Source organism: Coffea arabica, chromosome 2e (assembly GCF_036785885.1).
Source record: "Coffea arabica cultivar ET-39 chromosome 2e, Coffea Arabica ET-39 HiFi, whole genome shotgun sequence".
NCBI classification, from domain to species: domain Eukaryota; kingdom Viridiplantae; phylum Streptophyta; class Magnoliopsida; order Gentianales; family Rubiaceae; genus Coffea; species Coffea arabica.
In genome coordinates this window covers 29,288,162-29,309,266 of record NC_092313.1, presented here as the reverse complement: position 1 = coordinate 29,309,266, position 21,105 = coordinate 29,288,162, and the positions used below count along the sequence as shown (strand labels likewise).

Genomic DNA, 21,105 nt, shown 5'->3' with positions numbered 1-21,105 from the left:
TACAACTTAAACAAGAAATAAATGATTCTGAAAACAGCTTCAGCAACAAATGGAGCAGCTACTTGCAATTTTGACCAACTTAAAGGGAAATCAATGTTATTTACTCTATTAGTATAATTTAGCCACGCAGATCTGATATTTTTGTGTTTCATGACGTGCATGTGCATTTCTGATTGGTTAACAATTGTTTACGCAATTTTCGGGTGGAGATTTGTCCAAATCAAGGATTAACGTACTTCGAAAGAAATACATTTCAATGTTCAAGCCCAGTATAAATACCGCCACCAAATATCTCGATCAATGCATCTCAAAACTCAAATCACGTCTTCTCAACCTCTGTTTCTCATTCTGCCGTCGAACAATGGCTCTTCTTTTATCATATAAGCCCCAAACAGTCGTGTTCATGATCTTGATGGTGTCTTGCACAGCATCCACTGCATCATTTTCCCCTCAACCTTGCAAGCCAACTTTTCCACAAAAATCACTTCCACTATACGAGAAAGACATTGAACTGTTGCAGTTTCCAGTGAATCTAGAGTTCTTGGAAGCAGAATTTTTCTTGTGGGGTGCCTTGGGCCGTGGACTCGACGTGGTTGAGCCTGAATTGCCCAATGAAGGTCCTCCTCCCATCGGTGCCCAAAAAGCCAATCTTGATCTTCTTACAAAGAACATTATCACTGAATTTGCCTATCAAGAAGTTGGCCATCTCAGGTTCGTATGTAATTATTCATTTCTACTATATTAGAGCTAGAATTCCAATTGTGAAGTATATCTGATCATCAATTTTTTCTTTGGTCATTGAACTTTAGGGCGCTTAGAGATACGGTAGGTTTGTTCCCAAGGCCACAGCTGGACCTCCGTGCTGAAAACTTTGCAAAGCTCTTTGATGAAGCATTTGGATACAAACTCGACCCTCCGTTCAACCCCTACAGTAACAGCCTCAACTACATGTTGGCATCTTATGTAATTCCCTATGTAGGACTAGTAGGCTATGTTGGCACAAATCCCTTACTCCAAGGCTATCGAGCCAAGCGTGTAAGTCCATTAAAATTCAGGCCAAAAATCCATGATTGAGTATGTTCAAAAAGTTCAGAATTTTTTTTCGGTTCAATAAACTAGATGGCTAAGTTGAAAAAAACGTGTATGTGATTCACATATATTTTTTCTCCTTAATTTTGTAGCTTTTGGCGGGGCTACTAGGAGTTGAATCAGGCCAAGATGCAGTAATCAGAATGTATCTCTATGAACGAGCTAAAGAAGTGGTGTACCCTTACAATCAAACAGTTGCTGAATTTACTATTCGCATTTCAAAGCTGAGAAACAAGTTGGGCAAGGATGGCATCAAGGACGAAGGGATCTTTGTCCCACTGAAGCTAGGCGCTGAAGGACGGACTTCAAGCAACGTTTTATCTGCCAATTCCTACTCTATCTCATATGAGAGGGGTCCAGAGGAGATACTGAGGATTGTTTATGGCACTGGTAATGAGCATGTTCCAGGAGGATTCTATCCTAAGGGAGGCAATGGAAAGATTGCCAGAGAATTCCTCAAGAAATACTGAAAGAATAAATAAATTCTTGTGCCTCAGTTCAAAGAGTCTGCCCCGTTATTTGGCACAGAGGATTGGGGTTACCACAACTTGTTTCATTTCATCTTTTTTCATGTTGCTGATGTTTTCTAAATAATGTAAGGCAAATCCACCTGATTGTCCGTAATTGTCGGATGTATCATGAAGATTTATGTTACTGTACGAGTATAAATCTTTGATGAATCAGAGTCCAAACATTATCTTTGCCACGTTTGGTAAGTTGGGAAGAAAAGCTAAATTTCATGCTTAGCAAAAAGTATTTGCACTTTTTTGTCAAACATGATTTTTCAACACCTTAAACTTCTAAAGTTTGAATTTTGACAAACCTTGTTTCAGAACTAGTCAACTAGTCATGGTTTATAATAACGAGAAGCAAAATGGTTAACCACGTAAACACTCAAAAAATTTTTATTCTGTCCACCAAAATTCTCGTCCCTTTCATGACAATGCTGTGGATAATGACAAAACAACTAGAAGGAAAAAATTAAAAATTTTCGTGGTAATTACTGCAGAATATTTCTATGTAGTTTTTGTTTAGCAAGCAACTTCCAAAATAAAAAAAAGTTTTTCTTTGATTTCCAAACTGCAGCCGTTGATGTTATTAAATTTTTTATTATGCATTTAGATTTTGAAATTTTCAACACCAATCATCACATGATGTGTGTTACTTGCAGGTCCACATGTGTACCATGAAAGTTTAATTGAGTACCATTAACACTTCTTACTAGATTGAAACTTCAATAAGAATAACAAAAGATTGGGACCCACGTGTCATATTCTTCTGGAGAGACGAAGACAATGGAAAATAAGAAGATCTTTCTCTTTGAATTGGACTCGGTGTGGGCAAATTAGAAACAACCAATAAACAGTCACTAATCACTACAAGAAACATCTGAATTAGTGGCACCTATTTAATGGAACTTTTCAAGGGAACGCCATGGTTGAATCTTTCAACGGAACTTCACTTCTTCACACTATGAAAATGCTAGCTCAACAGCATTTTCGCGAACTATGCCATCAAATGCAAATTTAGCCACACTTGGTTGGCATTTTCACCTTATGCATCATTGGATTATGAGTTTTACTGGCATTTCCTAAAAAGTTTAAAATAAGCAAAATGGAAAAAAAAAAAAAAAAACACAGTTCACTGTTTGATGAGATTTACTTGCCTAATTGATGAGTTTTCCTTCCTTCTTCTCTTAATTGATAAGTATTAGAGTAAATCCCGCAAACATTGAAACTCACTGAAAATTTTCAATCTAGCATTCTCCACAAAACTTTATCTACAAACCCTATCGTCTAGCATCTCAATTCCGTTGTCATCTAACATTACAATCATTAAAGGTACTTTTCTTTCCTCTCTAAATCCCATAGAACAAAACAATGGTTTATAAGTTTTTGTTTTTTTTTTTTATCGTTGTATATTATGTGATTATGGGTACAATCTTAAGATAAAACATATTCATTGTTTCTAATTTTTTTCTTTCCTTTGAGCAGTTGTATTAATTACTCTAGGGTTAAAATCTTCTTTCTCACAATCATTTCATAGTGTTAGTAAGATGCTCTCCTTCTTTTTTTTTTGGCCAAGCTAGGTTCAGAGATGCTTTAGAAAAATTGCGGGGAAGAATTGTATTATTTGACTGAGAGAGATAGTATGATGTTCTTTGCTTAAACCTTGAAAACGTAAAGCACAATTAGTAAATTTGGAAAAGAATTACTTTTGCATTTTGGAAACATAATTGAAAACTTTTTGGGTATGTATCTTCTCTACCCATATATGCATTTTTTGTATAACTTTTTGTGAAATTCATAGAGTATAAAGTGCCTTTATTTACCATATTCTGACAAAAATGTGTGCTAAACTGTAATGGTAGGTCTGGTTAGACTACTAAGTATCAATTAGAATCCATTTATATTAAGTCATTTTGATTGGTATAATGCCCCAAAAAATAATGGGTGCAATGCATGTTGTCTTCAATTAATTATTATGTGATGAAATGTGCCAACATCTCATGTACTTTGTGTGAGATGCTGGTTTTGTGATGTATGACATCTACGCAAACCAAAAGGTGTGATTGTAGGTACAAATATGGTCAAGCATTAGAAAATACTAGATAATTTATCTTGTTTCCTCAAGTTTTAGGATAAAATCTAAATGAGTGGTACTATTTCCTTTTTCATTTTAGAAATATTGGAGAGTGTTGAGGTTTCTTTGTGGGAGTGCCTTCAGTTTCTCTACCGCAGGGTCAAGGTGCCCTTTCTACTTGCTACTTTGATCGTTGTAAAGTTTTCAACTACTATTGCTAATATCTTCAGCTTGTATTTTTACTTACTAATCCTTCAGAAGAGGTAATATGTTCATTGTATTGTTTAAATGCAGATTACTTAACGTCTAAGAGGATTAACGAAGCACAAATGACATGATCTTATTCAGGTTATCAGCTTAAAAGGTTAATGTCTTTAGATATGTTTCAGTTGTAACATGTATGAATTTGTATAGATTGTTGTCATATAATTTCTTGCTAGATTTATTAGTTAGTTGGGACCTTTGCTTTATGCAGAAACTTTCATTTTCTTGAGTTGCAATCAATAAGAATAATTTGATTTTTAATTTCAAATTATTTTTTTTTACTTTTCTTAATTTCAATGGCATTTTAAAGTGCCAAGAAGGTTTTAATTAGTGGCACTTAAAGTGGGTAAATTACTGTGACAGCCCCACCTTCTCTTAGGGCATAACCCAAGGATTAGCGGACTGCCTGCTCAAATCGCGCCAGGACTAACTAAACCAAAATTCATAGAAAAGTACTAAAACGCGCAGTTCACTTCCAATCATCAACCCATAACTATATACAATAGAGTCACCAACGATTCAAACTTAAAGTACAAATCAGAGTATTCAATCTTATACAAACACATGTAAGGTTTACTAATGCAGAGAAGCTTAAACAAAATGCCTAAAAGCTATAACTAGCTCAACTCTTCCCAAAAAAATCACGTTTTCAAAACTTCGCCCCCTGTAAGGAAAACAAAGATGATAGAGTGAGTTTTTGTCCAATGAGGTACCACAGGTCATGCAGTCGAAATCACATAGTTAGAACTTTAATCTATCAAATATAAGCAGCAAGTAAAGGAATAAGTAAGTACCACAACTAATACAGTGCGGTTCAAATACAAGGATACAGATGGCTCTCAAGAGCCAAATTCCCTAGTCCTAGTCGCAGTAGCTTGATCCAAATTCGTTGACCCTCCGTCAATGTTTAGAGAAGCAAAAGCATTGACCGTAGAACCCCGCTTTACACCAGTTTCCATCCATCAAACATACCCCTTATCGGACCCGAATACTAAACAAAAACAGTGGTGGTAATATTCGAGTATACCAATTATCAGAAGTATCCAATATTCAGTAGATCAGTGATAGTTTTTCTCATGGCCCATCAATTTACCTTGACCAGCCCTTACTGGCTCGATTCGATTAATTACCAATGAGGTTTGAACTCAAATTCACAGTAAAGTCCTCGGATATTAGGTTCCAAATGACATCCAAGTCATGCACAAGTAAGAGATTTCAAACAAACGGTAGACCAGTCAGACAGTCAAGTGGAATCGAGTGTAATAAAGTACACATCCGTCCCGTCCAGATTCAATCAAATCATAGTCATACAACTCATAAATTTCAGTCACAAGTAGTTCACCTCTAGCACCAAGTCGTGCAAATGGTACACTCACCAGTTCAAGCAAAACAACGTCAAAAGTTCATCTCTGAGTTATGCTCTTGATCACCAACAAACCCTAAGAACAATCAAGATAAAAGTATTATGGTTCAACCATCCAAACTTAGGTGAACCAAAGAAAATCCAAGTAACTACTAGGGTAAAGATTCAAATATGGTTTTGGAGTGAAAGGAAAACATTTGGACCCAAGAGCATGAATAACCAAAGAGTTCTTCATTTCGTTTCATAGCTGGAAATTTCCAGCAACAAAGCAATGAAAAGAAAAAAGGTAGTGCACCTCTTTCTAGGTTATCATATTCACTCCAATTCAATACACTATAGTTGTTCAAGGTTTTAGCAAGTAAACGAACAAGTTTGTCCAAAAGACTACCAAAACTAAGGACTTTGAGGGTAAAAGGCAGCAAGGTGCAAAGCTGCCATCCCAACCAGAATTTTTTGCAGCCATGAAACAAGAAAAATCATGAGGTTTCTCACCTTCCAACCTTCATAGTTTTCACCCAAGTTTGTCACACAAAGTCCTAACCATTGTGTGAAACAAGTTTTGGCCAAAACTAATCATGAAAAGGTTGGAGAAAAACAAGGTAACATGCTTCACTATCACTCGGCCAACAAGTACAATTTCAGCCAGCGAATTGGAGGAAATTACCAATGAAAACCTTTCCATTTCAACCAAAATTTAACACATAAGTAAAGATTAAAGGTTTCCAAGCATCTTAAACTAGTTTATCACAAAATCAGCCCACAATTAAAGGAAACAAGCTGTCCCAAACTTCGGACAGCATCTCCCCTGTTTTATCCTCAACTTTTCCTCCAAATTCAACACACAACTTCATAGCAAATCCATCCAAATCAAGACCACAAATTATAGGCTATAAGAGCTACTTATTTCAGACCATTAAACCACCCAAAATAGACAAATTATCCAGCTCATATCTCACCATGTCAAGGCTGGCCGACAAGCAACAATTCATCTCTACAAGCTGGAATTTCTATAATAAAGCTAGTAAAACATATAAAAGCTGAAAAAAAACCACATGGCAAGGCCAATAATTCATAGAAAAATTGATATTATCATATTAAAACTGAATTTCCTCAACTGAAGTTGGAAATTTTGATTCACTACTCAAACCATGAAATTTTCCATAGAATATCTCATAATCAAGCCCTAAATCCAACAAAAGGCAAGATAAGAGTGAAAAGAAGGTTGCTTAGCTTGATACTTTCAACCCCTAGGATAACAAGCCAATCAAGAAGGTTGCAAAGCTTTCTTCCTTCCAATACTTCACCAAGAGCTTCCCTCCAAGTTGGATTCAAGGTTTTATGAAGTGATTTGGGTTTCTATCTTGTTTGTTCACTAAAAAGGCAAGGATTCAAGGTATAAAAATAGAGTTTTCTCCCTCTCTTTTCTCTCAAGAAGTTCGGCCAAGGGAAGAAGAAAATGAGGGGAAATTAGTCAATTTTCCAAGATAAAAGCCAAGACTAATGTTGGTCAAAGCTTGCTTAGATGATCGACAAGTGTCGCCATAGGGTTCCAAGCCTATCTTCTTGTCTTTCCTTTGTCTCTAATGGCCAATCTATATTGTTTTCCTCTAATCCACTCTTAACACTTCTAATCACACAAATCCTCTTAGATAAAAACCCGTTTTTGTCCACTAAATTTATTATGCAACTCACTGGCAGGTCCCATTCCTATAATGCGCTACGAATTTAACATGCATTAACTTATGGTAGAAAATGATTAAAAATCTTGTTTCTCTTATAAAAATATCTGGGAACTTAATGCATAAAGTAAAGTTAAGAAATGTATTCAAAGAAATAAAATAAAATATGAAATAATTTTTGGGTCCTCACAATTACTTATTACCCTCGTGATTTTACATAATACTAGATGATCCTCCTAAGGTTTTAAAATAGTTACATAACTCTCCTGTGGTTTATGTAAAGCGGAAAATGGATGGAATGCACAATCAGTTATGGCATTTATGCATTTATACCAGACGTGTTTTAAAAGTACGTGTGATAAAATTTTAATATCTATGTAATCCCCTTATGGGTTGTATAGATATCCACTTTATCCCCTATAATTTTTGCATTTATCCACGTAATTTTCCTATATTTTTATACAAGGTGGTTAAACTATCCCTTAATTTAGCATTTAAGTAAGTGCAATATTGGTATTTCAACTAATGACATTACATAAACTATTTTTCGTCAATTTTCACTTTACATAAAATCATAGGAGGTGAAGTAGACATTTTAAATGTTAGAGTCTTATGATAATACATGAAATCACAAGGAGGTTGTATGTAATTTACCCTTTGAAGTTTAGTGGCTATCAAACTACCAACAATAAAATTTATATTAGACCTACTACCAAAACTGAATGAGTATAGTGGTGAGTAGGGTCATCTCCTCAGGGAATCAGTAGACTTATCACACACAGATAATTGAGAAATTTTTGGAAGTGAGATAAAAGAAACAAATTAAAGATGCAGGGGTACTGATTTGCTAATTTGCAGATGTGTAGTAGCTAATGAATGTAATAAACAATTAATTAACACAACATAGTCAAGGAGATAATCTTGGCACCGGTTCATGCAATTGATCATAGATACCTGAATTAATTCACTCGTTCGCAAATAAATTGGTTAAAGCAATTCAACAACTGCCAAACCACCAATCTCTCCTTAATTATATGGTAGTCCAGAGACGCTCTTAAACTACCCTCTTATAAATTAGATAACCCTAGAGACACTTGAAAGATTTAATCTATTTACAGCTTTAGGAATTAGAGAGACCCAATTCTAGTTAACAAACACACATGCGGGTTCATTTAAACTAGATTAACTATTCCCACGACCCAGATTAGACTGCTTGCGAGGCAATGAAATTGTGTCGTTTGTCACTAATTTAAGACAATCAAGTGATACGCACCCTTGTCCTAATTGGCAGTATACTGTTCAGACAATTGAACAACTGGCCACATTGATCCAATAGATCCAAACAATAATAGGCTATTCAAACAAAGAATAATTAAATACCCATGAATGTCGAATTTAGGACAATCAAAAAGATCTCACAATTGTTTGTGCACCGGGTTGTGCACCGGGTCTTGATTATTCATCAACTAGAAAAAAAGGTTTAGTCTTGCAGCATAATCACGAAACAATTGAAAGCCTTCATGGAATTTAGTCGATTGAAAAGGCAAGTAAAAAGGATGCGGCCGCTAGTTTTCAACTTGCGTTAAGGAGGAAAAGAACCAAAGTAAAGATACCAGTTACAAGATCCAAAAGTCTAAAGATAACTTCCAGTCTATTGCTGTCTTCTATTGAAAGCTTCTCGCTGCTGCCTCTCTTCTGCCAGACAAGAGTTTGTTTCTATATGGTAGCTTCCTTATTTCTTTCTCTTTGAGTTGTTGCCCAAAAGGTCTCCTTTTAATATATTTCCTGATCCCACGCAGATACAAGCACATCTCCCAAGAATTGCGGCAACATCCAGGGAGTAGGGTCGCGCGGTCCGTTTTTTTAATGCAGCTCTGCGGTATCTGGCGTGGGCACGCTCTGGAATGACTAGTCTTCTGGAATTTGCCTCTTTTTGTCACTTTTAACACCAATCACCTGCAAATAACACAAATACCAAATATGAGTAGAAACCCATTGATAGGGTGTTAATTGTTAGTAATTTTATTGTTAATTCTCCTCTTTATCCTTGCCAAATATTGCTTTAATTGTCAACATATATTTATATTTGGCATTTGGATATAATTTCAGAAAGTGGAGCAGAAAAGTGCTAAAAAAGGGAACCTTCTTGAGAAGATTTCTCCACACGTGAAAGGTTCTAAAAGCTTTACACAATTGGTCCAGTGAAGACCAACGTCCATTCCTTTGCTGATGAAGAAGAATTGAATTGCATATCTCAATTCAGCGGGGACCACGTATGGATTGATTTAGAAAGTTTGTCCTGCTTTTGGAAGATATATTCATTGGCCATGATGGACATGTGATAATTGGATGTAACTTTCCAATTGCTTCCTACATAGCTAGTCCCTTAAGAGACTAGTGCTCCAATAAAATAAGAAGGCACTAGATTAGTGGGCTCATGGAGAAAAAGCTATGAAAAAGCTATGAAGACTAAATGCTTGCATTTATATTAGATTAGTTTTCTCTCCAAGGGGGGAAATCGGACGAGTGCAGAAGACATTAGACTAGTTTTTAATTTTCTCCCCAAAAAAGCTCCGTAGGAGAATAGGTAGTCTTTTATGTAAGAAGGAACTTGTTCCTTCTTTTGTTGTGTGGTATGTAATTCTTCTTCAAAGAGTCTACGGAGATTCAAAGTTTTATTCTAAATTATTAGCGAGTGTTTATGTCTTTGAATTCAATTAATTTGCGTGGAGATTTTCTTATGAGGTTTGGCTAATTTTCTCCTCTAGTCAAGGATCAACGCGAAGACGCAGTCCCAAATATCTGTGAGATCTAATTAATTTTCATGTGTTTCTTAATTTATTAATATTTGCATGTTTTCTATTTGAATTTTTATGAGATTATTTTGTTAATTGGATATCAAGGGCCCGATGTGCAATTTGATCTTTTAATCTCTTGTCAATTTAATCAATTAAATCCATAATTATTTAATTGGTTAATATTAGTGGCAACTAGTGTTTTCTTACACTAGGGGAACATGCAATCTGATTTAAATAACCCTCGTAGCGTGTTATTAATTTGGGTTAGGCTTTTCTAGTTTTTAATGCAATTAGAAAATTAATTCCTACGGTCGTACATAAGAGTATTTCCTGATTAGGAGTAATCAACGGTCGTACATTGGTTATCAATAAATTAAGGAAAAACTGGTCATTAGAACTTTTCGGCGACTATAACTAACCTATTAATTAAATTAAGTGAACCCCTGTGCATCAATGATCGGATGAATGGACTGTGTCTGCATAGTTGTATCCTTGGCTAGAATTTATTTATTATTTATTTAATTGCCATTTACATTCGTATTAATTAATTATTTATTTTTGGTTAAATTGTTTAATTATTTTTAGTTTTAATCTGATAAAAATCCCCCGTGTCTCGAACTTAAAAAGAATTGAATTTTTTTTCCAATCCCTGTGGATTCGACCCTGCTCACTGCTATACACAGAAAATTTATATTTTTCTCGAGCAGGTATTTATTATTGCACAGGCTTGACACCTGTCAATTTTTGGCGCCGTTGCCGGGGTCTGACGCTAATTATTTGTTTTTGTTTTTAAGTTCATTTTTGTTCTAATTTTCTGGTATTTTTCTAGTTTATGCCTCGCTCTTCTCGTACAGGCGAATTAATTTTTGACTCTGAAGAAGAGAAGACCGCGTGTAGAGCGAGGAAAGAGACCAGGCGGCTCAGGGAAAAGCAATACGGTATTGCACCTCAGGGACTTGATCCAGAGGTTGAGCCAACAAATTTGTCTGGTGACAATTCGAGTGATTCAGACTAAGAGGAAGTCACTATGGCAAATGCACGAACACTGAGGGAGTTGGCTGCTCCTGATTTAAATCAGCAACCCTTGTGCATTATTTTTCCACATTTAAATGATGACACTCCCTTTGAACTAAAATCTGGTCTAATTCATCTCTTGCCATCTTTCCATGGTCTATCAGGTGAGGAGCCCTACAAGCACTTGCAAGAGTTTGACGTCGTTTGCAACAGCATGTAACCCCCGGGAATTATAGAGGAGCAAATAAAGATGAGAGCCTTCCCCTTCTCTTTGAAGGACTCCGCGAAAGACTGGCTCTACTACCTACCGCCTGGTAGTATCACCACGTGGGACCAATTGAAGAAAAAATTCTTGGACAAGTACTTTCCGGCGTCTCGAGCTGCGAGCCTAAAGAAGGAGATATGTGGCATCAAACAACACCTAGGCGAGTCTCTCTATGATTACTGGGAGAGGTTTAAGAAACTATGCACCAAATGCCCTCAACATCAGATAAGTGAGCAACTGCTTATCCAATACTTCTATGAAGGGCTACTCTTCAGGGACAGAAGCATAATCGATGCTGCAAGTGGAGGGGCGTTGGTGAACAAAACTCCTCGAGGAGCATGGGAGTTGATTGAAGGGATGGCTGAGAACTCACAACTGTTTGGTTCAAGAGAGGACATCCCAACGCGTAGGGTGAATGAGATAGAAACGTCCTCTATCCAACAGCAGCTCTCCGAATTGACGTCTTTCGTGAGACAATTAGTTGTGGGGAGTGCCTCACAAGCCAAAGTGTGTGGGGTGTGCACTGCCGTGGGTCATCCTACTGAAATGTGTCCACTGGTTCAAGAAGAAACTGCAGAACAGGTGAACATGGCTGGCCACGCTCCCGCGCCAAGAAAGTAGTACGACCCATATTCAAGTACCTACAATCCTGGTTCGAGGGATCACCCCAATCTTAGCTATGGAGGGAATAGGCAGTCTAATTTTGTGCCAAATAGACAACAAGAGAACCCATAGCAGTACCATCCTCGCCCACCACCACCCTCTTCAAGCTCAAGTTCATCCATGGAAGAGATGATGAAGCAATTACTTGCTAATCAACAAAAGACGGATTCAAACTTGCAAAGCATGAGGAATCAACTGGGACAAGTGCAATCATTGCAAAATCAAATGAATCAAATGGCCATAACGATCAACCGTTTGGAGTCCCAAATTCAAGGGAAGTTGCCCTCTCAACCTGAGGTGAATCCAAAGAATGTAAGTGCAATAACCTTGAGGAGTGACAAGGAAGTCCAAGGACCCGAACCTGTGATTCCTAAAGACAAGGACGAGGAACGGATTGAAAAAGAGTTGGAAGAGGAGGGCAGAGACAACAAAAATGTAAAGGTACTCCCGAACCCAATTACTACAGTTAAAACTAATCAATCTCCCTTTCCTAGCAGGTTGGAGAAACCAAAGAAGCAAGACAAGGAAAAAGAAGTCCTGGAGATCTTTCGCAAGGTGAAGATCAACATACTCCTATTGGATGCGATTAAACAAGTACCCAGGTACGTAAAGTTTTTTAGGGACCTGTGTGCTAGCCGCAAGTGGTTGAAGGGACCCATTTTTTCACTGACCCCCAAGGCTTCCCCTGTATGAGGTGAGATTGTTCACTTTAACATTTTTGAGACCATGAAATATCCATCCGATTCAAATGTTGGCTCTGTTTTCTCAGTAAATGTTATTGACCCTACTATACAGGAGGTTTTTGAAATTGAACATAGGGATGAGTTAGAGGTCGTCCTGACCAGGCACTTCGAATCCGAGATGACCTCTGGGGTAGAGTTGAGTGAAGAGCTCAAATGCGTGATTGGATCGTTGCGAACGTTACCAACCACGAAGACAAGGTATGACCTCGCACCCATTTTTATACCTGAACCTCACAAAAGGTTACTTCCATCTGTGGTGCAGGCACCTGTCTTGGAACTGAAATCGCTGCCGAAACACCTGAAGTATGCATACTTGGGTGAAGGGGAGACACTTCCAGTGATCATCTCCGCAGGTTTATTACAGATTCAAGAAGATAAACTATTTCGATTTCTCAGGGAACATAAGCAGGCGATAGGATGGACCATCACCGATATCAAGGGAATTAGTCCTGCGGTGTGTATGCATCGAATTTAACTCGAGCAGAATGCTAAACCCGTACGGCAAGTTAAACGGACATTAAATCCTCTCATGATGGAGGTAATGAAGAAAGAGATCCTGAAACTACTGGACGTTGGAATTATATTTGCAATATCGGATAGCCCGTGGGTAAGTCCAGTACAGGTGATCCCGAAAGAGGCAGGGGTGACGGTGGAATCAAATCAAGAGGGTGAGCTCGTACCAATTCGAAAGCCCACCGGATGGCGACAGTGTATCGATTACCGGAAGCTAAACGCCGTCACAAAAAAGGACCATTTCCCCCTCCCTTTCATTGACCAAATGGTAGAGCGATTAGCATGTTGAGCTTACTATTGTTTCTTGGATGAATTTTCAGGTTATTTTCAAATTGCCATCGCACCTGAGGACCAAGAGAAAACTACTTTCACGTGCCCATTTGGAACATTTGCATACCGAAGGATGCCATTTGAATTGTGTAATGCACCTGCTACCTTCCAAAGATGCATGGTAAGTATTTTTTCAGAGTATGTTGAGAAGATTATTGAGATTTTCATGGACGATTTTAGTGTGTATGGTGAAAGCTTTGAAAACTGTCTAGATAACCTAAAATTGATCTTAGTAAGGTGTATAGAAACTAATCTCGTGCTTAATTTAAAAAAATGTCATTTTATGGTCGAGTACGAGATAGTTTTGGGTCATGTAGTATCATCTATAGGTATCGAAGTTGATAAGGCAAAAATAGATATTATATCTACTTTACCTTACCCCGCGAGTATGCGGAAAGTTTGTTCCTTCTTGGGTCACGCAAGTTTTTATAGAATGTTCATCAAGGATTTCTCGAAGATTGGAGTACCCTTGTTCCAACTTTTGCAAAAAGATGTATCCTTCGAGTTCGATGAAACATGTAAGGGAGCGTTCGATAAGTTAAAGGAGTTCTTGACCTCCTCACCTATTATCCAACCCCCTGACTGGAACCTTCCATTCGAGATCATGTGTGACGCCAGCGATTATGCAGTTGGTGCGGTATTGGGTCAAAGAGTGGGAAAAGCAGCTCATGCTATCTATTACGCATCTCGAACCTTGAACGGAGCTCAATTGAACTATTAAACCACCGAAAAGGAGTTTTTAGCAGTTATTTTTGCCTTAGAGAAATTTTGGTCTTATTTACTTGGTGCTAAAGTTATTATTTTTTCTGATCATGCAACTTTGCCGTATCTGTTGATCAAGAAAGAGGCAAAACCAAGATTGATACGGTGGATATTGTTGTTACAAGAGTTCAATCTGGAGATCCGAAATAAGAAAGGGGCGGAGAATCTGGTAGCAGATCACTTGAGTCGAGTACAAGTCGTCGAAGATGACCTCCCACTGAGAGAAGCATTCCCCGATGAGCATTTATTTTCTATTAATTCATCTTTGCCTTGGTATGCGGATATTGTTAATTTTCTAGTCACTGACAAGTTTCCTACAGGATGGCCTAAGGCGAAAAGAGACAAGTTGAGAAGCGATGTAAAGTCTTACATTTGGGATGATCCTTACCTCTGGAAGCGGGATGCCGATCAAATCATCCGTAAATGTGTAAGTGAAGTTGAATTTCAATCTATTCTAACCTATTGTCACTCTTTTGCATGTGGAGGTCACTTTGGACCGAAAAGAACGGCTCGTAAGGTGCTAGAGAGTGGATTCTATTGGCCAACCCTATTAAAGGACGTCTACTCATTTTGTAAGTCCTGTGATAAATGTCAACGAGTAGGTAATATCTCTCGTAGGGATCAAATAATTCAAATCCCAATGATTTTTGTTGAAATTTTTGACGTTTGGGGTATTGACTTTATGGGTTCTTTTCCTTCGTCTTTTGAATTTTTGTATATATTATTTGCTGTAGATTATGTTTCGAAGTGGGTGAAAGCAAAGGCCACCCGCACAAATGATTCCAAAGTGGTTGCAGAATTCGTTAAGTCTAATATTTTTGTCCGCTTTAGAATGCCGCGAGCAATTGTAAGTGATCGGGGTACTCATTTCTGTAACAAGACGATTGCTGCAGTTTTTAGGAGATACGGTGTCTTGCACAAAGTCTCTACATCCTACCATCCTCAGAAAAATGGTCAGGCGAAAGTATCGAACCGAGAGATCAAATCGATTTTAGAAAAGATGGTCCGATCTGATAGGAAGGATTGGAGTATGAGACTAGAGGATGCACTATGGGCATATAGGACGGCATACAAGACACCCATTGGCATGTCCCCTTACCGATTGGTATTTGGAAAACCATGTCATCTCCCGGTTGAGTTTGAGCAAAGAGCATTTTGGGCGGTCAAGCAATGTAACATGAATATCGAGAAAGGCGGAATTCAAAGAAAGTTACAATTACAAGAATTGGAGGAGATTCGAAATGAAACATACGAGAACGCGGTGATTTATAAGGAGAAAAATAAGGTATTTCATGACCAACAGATATCAAGGAAGACATTCGTCTGTGGGCAAAAAGTTTTACTATACCACTCCAAATTGAAACTATTTCCAGGTAAATTACGTTCTCGTTGGATCGGTCCTTTTGTTGTGACTAATGTCTTTCATTATGGTGCAGTGGAGATCCAGAGTTTGAAAATGGAGAAGAAATTTGTGGTGAATGGTCACCGTCTCAAGCCGTATTATGAAGGATTTCCGGTTGAACGGGTAGAGATGATGCAATTGGAAGACCCGATTTACTTAGTTTAAGCAAATTCTGGACTCCGTCTACCCAAAAACGTTAAAGAAAGGCGCTTTTGGGAGGCAACCCAATTTTTTATTTTGCTTGTTTTTGTTGTTCAATTCGTTAAATATGTCGTTTCTCACGTGGGTATTGCTTAAACTTGATATTTTCTCTACTATGACCACGATAGGTGATCATGGCGTGGCCACGCAAGGAGGGCAAGCATTAATCTTACAAGTTTCAACTTCAAGGTCAGAGGATGTTTCTAAAACATGGCGTGTCCACGCCATGTTGGTAAAATCTCAACATTCCGAAGTGGAATCTTGGCATGCTCATGCGGAGAGGGCATGCGATAATGTTCAAAAACTGATTCTCAAGGTCAGTAGATGTTTTCTAATCTTGGCGTGCCCACGCCATGTTTGATTAACCAGAACAAAGAAAAAAAATTTGTTTTTATTTTTATTTTTATTTTTATTTTTATTTTTTTTATTTTTGAGAAAAAATAATATACAAATAAAATTAATTCAACAATTAAATTTTTGAAATTTAAATTCAAAAATAAATAAATAAATAAAAAATAAAAAAAATAAAAATAAAAAAAACATTGTTAAAAAATATATATAATAAAATTATTTTCTTTTTTTTTAGCCTTCAATTATGTTTTTCTTTAAAAAAAATATTCAAATTTTTGCATTAAAAAAAAATCATAAAAATCATAAAAATAAAAAAATTAATAAAATAAAATTTTAAAAAATCAAAATACAATTACTTCCCTTCTTAACATTTGGTTTAGTTTTTCAGCAATTCAATTTCTGAATTTAAAAAAAAATGTAAGACCAAAAAAATATTTTTTTTCTCTTTTCTTCTTTTTCTTTCTTTCTTTTTTTTTTCTTTCTTCTTCTTCCCCGCTGCCCGCTTCTTCTTCTTCCTCGTGCACTCCGCCTTGCTCTCTCCTCCTTGCGCGACCTCCACCTGCGCGAGTCACCAACTCCTCCCCCGACTTCCATCGCCGCCAACCCAGCTCGCCGCAGCTCCTCCTGATCTCCCGCAGCTACCAGCTCGCCATCGACAGCCAACCCAAGCGTCTGCCGTCGCCGCAGCCTCAATTCAGCCCAGCCACGCCACCAGCTCTTCACCCTCCTTGAGCTAGCTCATCTCCATTTCCCTACCTAGCTCGTCAACCTGCCCAAGCCACCATCAGTCCGCGTCCACCTCTGCTGCTGCTGCCAGCGCCGCCACCCCAGAGCTGTGCTAAGCTCCTCCTCCCTGTCCATAGCTGTCGCCGACTGCCACCTGAAGCCCACAGCAATCCAGCTCAACGCCATCTCCTTGTTGCTCGCACGCGTCGCACTACCAGCTTGCGTCGACCTCCTACTGCTGTCACCAGCTCACCCAAGCGCCGCTCTCTCTTCCACTTCGCAAGCTCCGCTGTCCGACACCCAAGTCATCTCGACACCACCAGCTCCACCGTCTGCCAGCTTGAGCTAGCTCATGCTAGCTAGCGCGCCTCCACCTGCGCGCACCACACAAGCCAGCTACCTCTATCATCTCCCTCGCAAGCTGCTCACACCACAACTCGCGCGACCATCGAGTGACGCCCATAGCCGTCGCTGTCGGTAGTTGGGTAAATTTATGGTCTCTTAATTTTATTTCAATTTCTAGATATTGATGGGATTTAGATGATTGTGAATTTGTTGGGTAAAATTGTTTGATTGCATTTGTGTACTGGAACCAGTGGGTTGGGTTTCGTCTGCTTGATACCCTTATTGCACTTTTAGTTGAGTAATTTTCTGGGTTGGCTTGTTAAATTACTATTGCCATTGGTTGACTCTAAGTACTTTGTTTGGGAAGCATTCGGTTTTGTGATTTCAATTACTAAGCTCATTGGAGCACTTGTTGCTGTTTTTTTGGGTTGTATTTTCTGCATTTAACTAACATTTGGACCACCATTGCTTATTGTTTGTAATTGCTGCTTTGTCGAGGCTTTTGTCTAAACCTTGAGTGCCTCACGTTTCCATTTTCTTGATTGAGGTGGGCGTCTATGTTGCTTCATTACCTGTGAAGTGCACCAGTGGTACTGGTGTACGTATTGTGCCTACAATTGTTCGTTCTATTTGGTTGACTGATGGTTTGAAAGCTAATTCCCTTTTGATTAGGTTGTTCACCAATTTCTGAACTACTGTTGATTCCCAACATCTGATTTCTTGAGTCACTTGCTAATTTTAGTAGGTTGAGTCCTGTATTTGACTGTCCAATTGGTGACAGTTGTTGAGCTTTTGGGGTGAGCAATAAAAAAAAATTAATAAATAAATAAATAATATTTGTTATTCTTTGTGATTGTTGAAGGCCATCGATGTCATTTTCTTGTTGGTTCAATCTACTTGCTGTGCCAGGGTTCCTTGCATTGTTGACATTAGCTACATTTATTGGGCATTTGTTTGTTGCTTGGAGGCTGTTGTTCATTCATCTGGAGTGCTGTTTTTGCATCTGTTGGTCATTTTAGTTTCCTGATTGGTTGGAGTGATAACTACCACCCATGGTGAAGCCACGGTCTTCCTCTAAGTCTAGAACACCTAGGACATCTCAAACACCCCAACCCACCATTCCCGCCTCTGACCTCTCGCACGACCCTTCTTCCTCTGGACGGAGGGCTCGTCTTGGGAGACAGAGAGGCGTCCATATTTTTGATCCTTCACATTTTGGTGGTAATTTGAACTTCACCAGAGCCGCCGACAAACAGCGATATGCTATTTGTTGCAAACGGCGAATTATTCCTTGCCGCAATCAGGAAGCCGCCACCTTAAGTCTTTTGAATATACCAGTTGACTTTGACCGCTTGATTAATGCAATCGGGTGGCGTCCCTACACATATATTGTTGACTGTCCGGCATTTGTTGAGTTGGTTAGGGAGTTTTATACCACATTTGAGTTTAACATTTCCACTGGATACACAGTCTCTACCCCTAACGTCATTTGTTTTCGATTAATGGGTCAAGAATTCCACCACTCCATTACTGATTTCAATCTAGCCTTTGGTTTTATTGATAGGGCCTACGCCGACTCTCGTGAGTATGCCGAGAGTACTTGTGACTACGTAGAACCCTTCTTCTCCCGCTATAACTATTTTTGGAAAGAGATGTCCGTGGACCGTGATCCTTACGACCCTAGGAAGTCCAAGAGCTCTTATCTCAAGGACCCGGCTTCTCGATACATCCAGCGTTTCTTGGCTTATAGTTTCTTAAGCAGGCGAGATAGCTCGGGCATTTTGTCTAAGTCGGAGTTTTTCTTTATTTGGTGCATGCATAATAATATTAAAGTTAATTTAGGGTGCTGGCTAACTTCTCAATTCAAGTTTGTTTTGACTACAAAGAAGCGCCCCTTGATTCTTGGATCATACATTACCCACTTGGCTATTAATTTGCATGTGCTTGATCTTTCTAACCATGATTTGCATGTAGCATGTCAAATGGAGCCCTTAGACATCTCTTGTCTAGAGAAAATGGGCTTGGTTAGGGAGGGTGACAATGGGTGGGAAGTTCCACCACCGGGACCGTCTTGTATTCCCCCTCATTCATCTTGTGCCCGTTCCTCCACTGCTAGCGGTGACCCCGGCCCTTCGACCTCCACTCCACCTCCTCCAATCCCAAGGGCTGATGACTGGCACCAACTCCAGATGCGAGTTCAGAAACTGGAGGCTCAGATAACCAATATTGATGCGAATGTGCATAGCATGACGCAGAATTTGGCGGCGTTTATGCACCATGTGGGTGTTGAACCTCAATTTGCACCTAACCCGCCGCTGTTTTGACGACTTAAGGGGAGTTTCGTTGCCCTTCTTCTTATTTTTACTGTTTAATTGTCACATTGAGGGCAATGTGTGCTTTAAGTGTAGGGGGAGATTTGGATTTGACTGGTGATTCTTTAATTTGTTGCTTATCTTACTGTTGTCTTGATGAATAAATATGGCAACTCACTCTTCTATTGTTAGTTGTGATTTATTCTATGAATTTAGTTTAGGTGGTAAGTAAAAGCATGTTATCTTGGTGAATATCATGAGTTTAATGACTTGGTGCAAATTGTGGTTAACTTGTTTAGGCAATATAAATATTTTAATAGCAATTGTTGTGTGAATTAGGCGATTGTTGATCTCAGTTCTCCATGTTAGGAAATGACGTGGGTTATGATATTTAATTATCTGATATTCTGGTGCTTTAATTGTGATTAATAGAGGACTCTACTCCGCTAGTGTCGTCACCCAGTAACCGGGAGTTTTCACCACAAGTATCGACTTTCGCGTCAAAAAGTGGTGATATCTATGAGTAGTTAGTCCTGAAACTGTGAAAAGTTGAGTAACTGGGCTCTTTCATCTAAAAATGTCAGAGTTCATGTCAAAAGACTTGAATAGCTTGGGACTGAGCATTTATCGAAAATAAATAAATAAATAAAAATAAAAGAATTCTCAAAAAAAAAAAGAAAAAAAAATGTGTAAGCTTATGATGATGTTGGCCTGCTGATCCTTGTTCTTCAATGTTGAGATTTTGGTTGTCAGTTGACCCAATTGCTAACTTTTGCTAGCTTAATATTTTGATTTCCTAAATGAGTTAGCCATGAATTGGACGAGTTTATGATTTCAGGAGCTAATCGGGAGAAATATGTCTTGACACTTAGCTACTAAAACTTGATTTTGGGATAAACGCAGCTTGGCAATAAATGAAATGAGAGTTAGCCATTGTTGAATTTAGTTGTTCTCATGCTTGAGGACAAGCATGATTTAAGTGTGGGGGAATTGATAGGGTGTTAATTGTTAGTAATTTTATTGTTAATTCTCCTCTTTATCCTTGCCAAATATTGCTTTAATTGTTAACATATATTTATATTTGGCATTTGGATATAGTTTCAGAAAGTGGAGCAGAAAAGTGCTAAAAAAGGGAACCCTCTTGAGAAGATTTCTCCACACATGAAAGCTTCTAAAAGCTTTACACAATTGGTCCAGTGAAGATCAACGTCCACTCCTTTGCTGATGAAGAAGAATTGAATTGCATATCTCAATTCAGCGGGGACCACGTATGGATTGATTTAGAAAGTTTGTCCTGCTTTTGGAAGATATATTCATTGGCCATGATGGACATGTGATAATTGGATGTAACTTTCCAATTGCTTCCTACGTAGCTAGTCCCTTAAGAGACTAGTGCTCCAATAAAATAAGAAGGCACTAGATTAGTGGGTTCATGGAGAAAAAGTTATGAAAAAGCTATGAAGACTAAATGCTTACATTTATATTAATTAGTTTTCTCTCCAAGGGGGAAAATCGGACGAGTGCAGAAGACATTAGACTAGTTTTTAGTTTTCTCTCCAAAGAAGCTCCGTAGGAGAATAGGTAGTCTTTTATGTAAGAAGGAACTTGTTCCTTCTTTTGTTGTGTGGTATGTAATTTTTCTTCAAAGAGTCTACAGAGATTCAAAGTTTTATTCTAAATTATTAGTGAGTGTTTATGTCTT

General features: G+C 38.3%; 1 protein-coding gene, 2 long non-coding RNA genes and 1 other non-coding gene across 4 annotated transcripts; 2 read left to right on the top strand and 2 right to left on the bottom strand.

The window, feature by feature from the left end:
- Positions 1 to 298: 298 nt before the first annotated feature.
- On the top strand, positions 299 to 1,795 carry LOC113732321 (ferritin-like catalase Nec2). Its single transcript, XM_027258023.2, has 3 exons — positions 299 to 711; positions 810 to 1,035; positions 1,182 to 1,795. Exons 1-3 carry the CDS (start codon positions 362 to 364, stop codon positions 1,557 to 1,559), a joined length of 954 nt encoding a protein of 317 aa, XP_027113824.1. The 5' UTR covers positions 299 to 361; the 3' UTR covers positions 1,560 to 1,795.
- Positions 1,796 to 4,389: 2,594 nt separating this feature from the next.
- LOC140036963 (uncharacterized) lies at positions 4,390 to 6,750 on the bottom strand. Its single transcript, XR_011840651.1, has 2 exons — positions 4,731 to 6,750; positions 4,390 to 4,600 (listed from the first exon to the last, which is right to left on the bottom strand). It is a non-coding gene; the product is annotated as an uncharacterized lncRNA (long non-coding RNA).
- Positions 6,751 to 11,175: 4,425 nt separating this feature from the next.
- LOC113733527 (small nucleolar RNA R71) lies at positions 11,176 to 11,282 on the bottom strand. The gene has a single exon (XR_003459039.1). It is a non-coding gene; the product is annotated as a small nucleolar RNA R71 (small nucleolar RNA).
- Positions 11,283 to 16,416: 5,134 nt separating this feature from the next.
- Positions 16,417 to 21,105, top strand: LOC140036964 (uncharacterized). The gene is made up of 2 exons (XR_011840652.1): positions 16,417 to 17,231; positions 20,502 to 21,105. It is a non-coding gene; the product is annotated as an uncharacterized lncRNA (long non-coding RNA).

Coding starts and splice junctions, on each gene's coding strand:
- LOC113732321 (XM_027258023.2), top strand. CDS start 362: ATGGCTCTTCTTTTATCATATAAGCCCCAAACAGTCGTGTTCATGATC. Junction 712..809: donor CAAGAAGTTGGCCATCTCAG/GTTCGTATGTAA, acceptor ATTGAACTTTAG/GGCGCTTAGAGATACGGTAG. Junction 1,036..1,181: donor AAGGCTATCGAGCCAAGCGT/GTAAGTCCATTA, acceptor TTAATTTTGTAG/CTTTTGGCGGGGCTACTAGG.